General features: G+C 30.3%; 1 protein-coding gene across 1 annotated transcript in view; it reads right to left on the bottom strand.

Annotated features, from left to right (window-relative positions):
- The window catches only part of LOC108767951 (retinol dehydrogenase 14), a 14,262-nt gene that overhangs the window by 2,729 nt on the left and 3,722 nt on the right, over nt 1-7,811 (bottom strand). The window contains exons 2-3 of the mRNA XM_018518099.1: nt 5,552-5,827; nt 4,543-4,782 (exon numbers count right to left, since the gene is read on the bottom strand). Of these exons, the coding sequence (XP_018373601.1) occupies nt 4,543-4,782; nt 5,552-5,822 (511 nt within the window). The 5' untranslated portion in view covers nt 5,823-5,827. The remainder of the gene's footprint in view (nt 1-4,542; nt 4,783-5,551; nt 5,828-7,811) is intronic.

Below are 7,811 nucleotides of genomic sequence, written 5' to 3' on the forward strand. Positions count from 1 at the left end.
GCGCAAGCTGAACGAGTTTTAGACAATTGATGAGCATACCCTTGTATTTTTATCATGAGTAATATAGGGTGCTGTCGAGTTGCCGCTACGAATGCTTCGAAGCATTTTTTGATTGATCAATTAGTAAAATTCTTTCTTCCGATTGGTTAATCAAATGCTTCGAAGCATTCGTATTGGCAACTCGACCACACCCTTAATCAACATTATATTACTGTTATAGTTATATATGTATATGTATGTATATATGATACACACATAATAGGTTTTACTTTTGATAACTACGAAAATTCAAGGTTAGTAGATTTTGTGTTATGTATCTTACGATTTAATCCCTTTGCAGACCCTCCCAGATAGCAAAGCATGTCTTAGGAAAATTGCACAAATCTGTGATTGCTTATGATGCTAGTAAATCTACTTGCCGTAAATTCGTCTTCAACGATTTCAAATATACCGACATTGTAGCAACATGCAGACAATAATGTGTATGTGTATTGCCAGCAGTTTAGCAAGATAGCTGCGTCAATTACTACGTTTACACGGCACGCTTTACGCCGAAGTTGTAACATCGATGTTATGAAACTGGCCAATCATAGCTATCCCTCTGAAGAATGGAATGACTGTGACTGGCCAGTTCCATAACATCGATGTTATAACTTCGGCGTAAAGCGTGCCACGTAAACGTAGTAAATGTTCTCATATTGTGTTGTCGGCAATACGACAGTATTGTATGATGCTGCATATTAATTATTATGGCAACATGATGCCAATAGTACGAATTTTGATGATGACGAGTGTAAAGTTGTCGGCAAATTGCTGGCAAATTGCTACTTAATATCATTATGTCGTGAAGGCGTCAAGTTGCTAACAAATGAGGACTCAGTTGCTGCAATTCTGGTAGCAACATATACTTAGCAATGCATACTTAGAAAGCAACATGCCAGCAACAAGACAGTAGTGATGCCGATTCTTGAATCGATGCATCAAGAATCGATTCCTTTTGTTCTTGAAAAATCGATTTTTTTATTTCTCTATTCTTTCGGAATCGATCCAATTTTTCAGAGAATCGTATCGACGATTCTCAATTTTTACAAATCGTTAGGGCCTGCGCACAATAGAGGAACAGGAATTAGATATTAAGATTTTAACCTATCAGAAACTGATTAATCGGAATACACATTCTGATAGGTTGAAATCTTAATATCTAATTCTTGTTCCTCTATTGTGTGCAGGCCCTAAGAAGCCTCGTCTATATAATATATTATTTATAATATAAATATCATTATTTAATAGTTCATTTAAACCAAAGACAGAGAATGGACTGCGCGATCCGTATTTAAGTAATGTATCAAATGTGGTCGACAATAATGAGAGAGAGGGACCGTGGGAGACGGCCAATCTCCCTCTCATTCTCTCTCCCATTACACCATTGAATGGAAAGAGATAGAAATGGCCGTCTGCCACGATCCCTCTCTCTCATCCCTATCGACCATTTTGACACACGGATTGCGCAGTCTATTCTCTATGTCTTTGATTGAAACCCAATTTGTAAGGTGATACAAAAAAGATTTTTTTTTAATTGAAACTTTTTTTCAATGATTGATTGCTGCGTTGTTGAGAAAAGAATCGAAAAAATCGATTATTCGGAATCGATCCTTTATTAGCCGATTAATCGATTGTTAAGAATCAAACTTAAAAGAATGGATCGATTCCGAAAATTGATCTTTTTTTTTAAGAGTCGGCATCACTACAAGACAGACACGTTGCTATCTGGGCTTATACATGATGTAAATATACAGGTGAACGCATATGATGTCACGTAACGATCGTAGTGAGCCAATAAGAAATGCCCAGAAGTGCAGAGCGAAATGGCACAACAGCGAGGCTCTATTCCTGAACAAATATTGCATACGCGAAAACAGCAATTCCGTATATAATTGATCGATCACAATCGAGAAACTGTCATTTTTGTATGCGAAAATTATTCATATGTGCTCAAGAATAGGGTCCCAGTGCAATGTATCATTTCGCAGCCATATTGAATTCTGATATCCTGGGCGATTTCTGATTGGCTCTTTACTTTAGACGACTGCGCATCCACGGGAATGGTTCACCTGTCTTTTTACATCATGGGCTTATATACATTGTAATGTATATCAAATTTGAAGATATTATATATCTGTTGAAATTTCCAGCAAACGAAAATGGATTGAAATGGATTGGAAATTTTCAATCCATCCGAATCTGTATTTTAAATCATAAAAATGGATTGGATTACATATACAAAATTTTTATATATGTAAAAGTTTAAATAAATTAAAGTAGCACTTACATGAAATTCTATAGTTATTATTTTAAAACTTTTATACAAAAAATTACGCTAGCTGTATAATAAAGGAAACGTATTAATATAAAATATACATAAAAGCAATTAATTTATTAATTAAAAATAAGAAATTTACATATGTAACATTTATTGCATATATTTACATAGTTCTTTTTATGTCTCTTTTAAGTATTAAATGAAGTAGAATTCATGATATATTTTTACGGTACAACTTTTTTTTAAGTTGTATTAAAACGAAAAATTGCTCTTATTCATAATTCTGAATAAAATAGCATTCATGATGCATTTTTAAATGAAATAATGGATTTTCTATTCACAATTTTGAATTGAATAGTATTCATAGCCCATTTTAAAATAAGTATTCACGGTGAACACAAAATACTATAATATTATTTTTAGAATGAAAAGCATAGAAATATACTCCATGCCATTCCTATAAATGAATAAAAATGCATTCAAGATTGAAAAGGAATATACATTTGTTTTATGCAATTTTTATAAATGAATAAAAATGCATTCAGGATTGAAAAGGATTTATTTTAACATTCATGAATCCGTATTTCTGAAAATCTGAATCCACTTTAATCCATTTCAATCCATTCTCACTTTTATTGGGTTATTTAATTCTATCGACACTATTTGATACCAGATGTGCATTTGAAAAAAATAGTCACAATTTTTAAAAATTAACTTTTTAGTACGAATTCATTAAAGTACCTAGAATTGAATTTTAAAAACATTCTTTTTTTTAATAGTTCCATTAAAATTAGGTCTGAGAGAAGAAGTTACAATTATTAAAATCATTCAATTAAAGCTTTCACCATGTTATGGTTCATAAACAAATTAATGATTTCCAATCTTCTTCAGTGATAATAGACGCAAAAATTACATACTTATAATTAGTATTGCCTACATATACGATAAAAGATCGGAAGATGTAAATTTATTTTTTGCAGGAAAGCCAAACTTCTCTATTGAAAATATATTTTCCCATGCCAGTTACAAAGCTAGAACTCATAATGTATCGGCCAGTCAGCGTCAAACACAGTGAGTCTGTTTAATCTAATGCTAACAGTTAAAATTATCCAACAAATAAAACCAATTCAAAAAGACCCTGTTACTGTGCGCACTCAACCCTGACTAGACAAATTTTTGAATTGGTTTTTATTTGCTGGATAATTTTAACTGTTAGCGTTAGATTAAACAGACTCACTGTGTTTGACGCTAACTGGCCGATATATTAAGGCGACCGGTTGTTGAATATTATCATGTTTGTGATGCAGTGTCATTGTGAACAGTGTGAGCTTCCTTATTCTCGGATATTTATCAATTATTTTCAATTAAATTTTAATTATACTTAGTTTACTATTTGACTCTTTTTTATCCCCTTATGGGAAATATTTGACTAGACGGTTAAGACTTGTTTGAACTTCTGATTGTGGGGGAGCTCACAATGCTAGAACTTCCCTTGGTCTTCTTAGTATTTCTGTTATACATTATTGTCTCTGAAGAGAGCTAAAAAATGAGTCGAAATATGTAAGAGTGTTTGTAATAAAGAAGTTTTACATTTTTGGAATTTGCGTAACTTTATCTACGCCTGACTCCTATTGTCCTTTCTCCTAAGTTTTTTGAATTTTAAGGAGCCTTTGTTAGTGGTTTTGGTTTTACGTTTTTATAAAATAATAAATATAATGTACAATATACGGAAAAATATGTCGACCATACATCGTCAAACATTTTCTCGACAGAGAACTTAGTTTGGCTTCTCTGGAGACTGCAAAAAATATTTACATCTTCCGATCTTTTACCGTATACGTAGACAATACTATGTAATTTTTGCGTCTATATTATCGCTGAAGAAGGTTAGAAGACTAACCGAAACGTATGAAATTATTATCGTTTAACAATTATTGTTTGTTCTGTCGTCTCTTCAATAAATTTAACTTTTATATTGAGAGATTTTTTTGAACAACTAGCGCATTCTGAACAGCGCTTATTCCTTCGAGCCCTTTTCTTTGATTGTTACTTTTAAGTTAGGAAATCGTGATATTCAAATTTTTAAATTAATGATTTATTTTTAATAATTAAACACAATGTATTAATAGAGTGAACATATTTTATCTTTATTTCATTCGAATTCAACACGTCAGCGTAACAAGTTAATTAGTAAATGTGCTTTTTGCGTTATAATTTCTTACCGATTAGAAGATGCGTCAACAAAAATGGTCCAAAGTAATTAGTAGCCATAGTCTGTTCCAATCCGTCTTCCGTGACTTTTTTCTTGAAAGTTTCCGCAGTTCCGGCATTATGAATCAATACGTCTAATCTGCTTTGTTCTTGATTTATCTGCTGGGCAAACTTTCTGATCGATTGCAACGATGACACATCCAATTTGCGGACTACAATATTGCTATTGTTTGATTCTTTCACAATCTTGTCTGCATATAAAACATATATATGTGTATATCTCAGACACATCGTTTATTATAGAATATATTAAAAAAATATATTCTCGCGGAAAATATAAGGTATACATCATTTTATGTTAAACATTTTTAATATTTAAATTAAACAACAATTGAAATTAAATAGTTTTTTAAATTAAATAGCTTTTCCCAAGAATATATGAAAATATAAAGGGAAATCCTATTCTGTGCTATTGTTTCAATTTTGCGTTAGCAAATATGACGTATGCGTATTGATATCAGTTTTTATTTATTATTCAACTTATATAAGAGATTATTATATTACATAACATTACATAATAAATCAATGTATTTAATGAAAAAAGCTAGGAGAATGATATAAATAACCTAAATATATTTTACATAATAAATATATGCAGCGATAAAATCGAGCCTTGCTCAGTAAATATTGCCACGGTTTGATTTGCAATTATAAGCGACATCATCATCTCTAATTATATGTATAAGCTAATATGCGTACTTCATTTATAGACAATTCATTCGCAATAATATCATAATTAAATCACAATCAATTAAATTCAGTAAATTGTACTTAGATAATAATCTTGTAGTATTTTACGCCTACATAAATCTATATAACTTTCTAAAAGAATAATTAAAACAAATTTTTTCATTACAATGAGAATTTTTAAGGAATATGAGGCGAAGATAAGAATTGTTTCATTTTTATTGTGGCTACTTTTATTTAAAATAAAATATAATGTTATTTTAGTTACGAAACCTTTCAATTGATTAGCAGTATCCGTGTTTCTGCATGCCATGATAATCCTCGCGCCTCTCTTGGCAAGATCCCTTGCTGTTTCCTTACCAATGCCGGAAGTACATCCGGTGATTATTATTGTTTTACCATCCATTCGGCTTTTGCTTTTGCAAATGCCTAAAGTGCAGAAAACGTACAGACGAAGACCGACCAGGAACAATATCGCACTACTCGATACAATTGCCGCGGTCCAGTAAAGCAGTGTCGTGCAAGGAATGCTAGTCAATATCATCGTATCTAAATGAAATATAAAATAGAAAAATACCATATTATAAAATTAAATATTAATTACACTTATTGCATATAACATTACTTGTAAATATATCACATTACTTTATTAAAAAATAAATATTTTACTAAAAAATTTTACTACATAATTTTACAATACATTTTTTACTAAAAAGAAAAAAAAAGAAGAAAATCATAAGAAAAAAGAAAAATGTTGTAGATACACTTAAAATAGCAAAATTAATAAAAAGCTAATTTTTTAAGATAAATTTAAAAACTTATGCTAATTTTAGTAATATTAATTTCTCAAGTTTTGAACCTTATTACCGGTTTACAGAAAGAGAAAGTCTCGACGTGCGTCTTCTTGAATTTTTTATCCTAAGGAAATACATTTTGCACTTACATTTTTCCAGCTTAACTAAGATGAGTCGAAAGTATATCCAGATTTTACGCGACAGCAAAGCGTACAAGAAGGTCGTTGACAATTATATACCGTTTTGTAGCCATTGAATTAATTTTTTAATATGATTTATTTAGTGCGGTACGTTAAAAACCAAATAAATCCAATAAATCAATGAAATAGTTTTATTTGAGAGATGTACGATATAAAAAATTACTTTTCTTAAATTATATTATAATAAGTAAATTTCGAAATAAAATAGAATCAATTAATTTATGAAATTATTTTAACTAATATCATGTGATGCAAGATAATACGTGCAGTAAACATTATGTTTTTATAATAATATTAATATAGTAACGAGAAATAAAAAAGAATAATAAAAATAGGTACAATGTACAGGACTCTTAATATTCAAAATATATAGAAGGAAAAAAAGGCACTCAAGAGTCGATACGTTAAGATATTAAAATGATCATATCATGTTCAATATATTAATTACAAAAATATAATAAACTAGAAAATAAAAAGAATTTAAACATGACTAGTTTCGGCTTCCAATTTGAGTCCTCTTTAGATGTTTGACAAACATCTGTACGAAGAAATTGCGATTGGATTATTGCCGGTTTAATTACCATTTTATTATCGATACGTTGATGATATTATTTTGACAGCTCCTTCCGATAGCATTGATGACATTCTTAATATTTTTAATTCATTACATACTAGATTACAATTTACTATGGAAGTTGGCAAAGATGGAAAAATTATCTTTTTGGATACTTTAATTATCGTGGACAATAGTAACTTAATATTTGATGGCTATCGAAAAGCCACTTTTTCTGGTAGATTCCTTAATTTCCAATCTCAACATCTTATCTGTCATAAAAGAGGGGTTATTTATGGGGTAATAAACAAAATAATTCGTTTGTGCCATCCAAAATTTCAACAGAACAATTTAATTGATGCGATAAATATATTTTTAAATAATGGATACCCTATTCAATTTATCTTTTCAACAATCCAAAATAGAATTAAATATCATTTTAATAACATTTATGTTAAGAATATTAATGTTTTACCAGAAAGATTTTTTGCTATTCCGTACGTCAGTTCTATTTCCGAGAAGTTTAAGCCTATTGCTAATATAGTAGATTATAAATTGGCTTACACCATTCCTAATACACTTGAAGGCTACATAAAAAAGGGTAAAGATAAATTAGAACATACATATAATCAGAATGTTGTATAAAATATCTTGCGAGAATTGTGATACGAGTTACGTAGGCCAGACTAAGAGGCAATTAAGAACAAGGGTCAAAGAACACGTGCCTGACATTAATAAAGGGCCGAAATCTCCATCTGTAATTACGAATCATAGAATTGAAAAAAATCATGACTTTGAATGGAATGGTGTAAAAATACTTGATGTAGAGCCTTTTTACGGAAAGGTTTTAATTTCGGAAATGGTACATATTAAGAAACAAACACATGGCATAAACAGACAAAAGGATACAGAGTCATTACCCGATGCTTATACGAATATGATACATTCCCTCTCCAGTTCCTAATTCTGTAACGGTTCCTATCTTT

The sequence above is a fragment of the Trachymyrmex cornetzi genome, unplaced genomic scaffold (assembly GCF_001594075.2).
Source record: "Trachymyrmex cornetzi isolate Tcor2-1 unplaced genomic scaffold, Tcor1.1 scaffold74, whole genome shotgun sequence".
Lineage (NCBI taxonomy): Eukaryota > Metazoa > Arthropoda > Insecta > Hymenoptera > Formicidae > Trachymyrmex > Trachymyrmex cornetzi.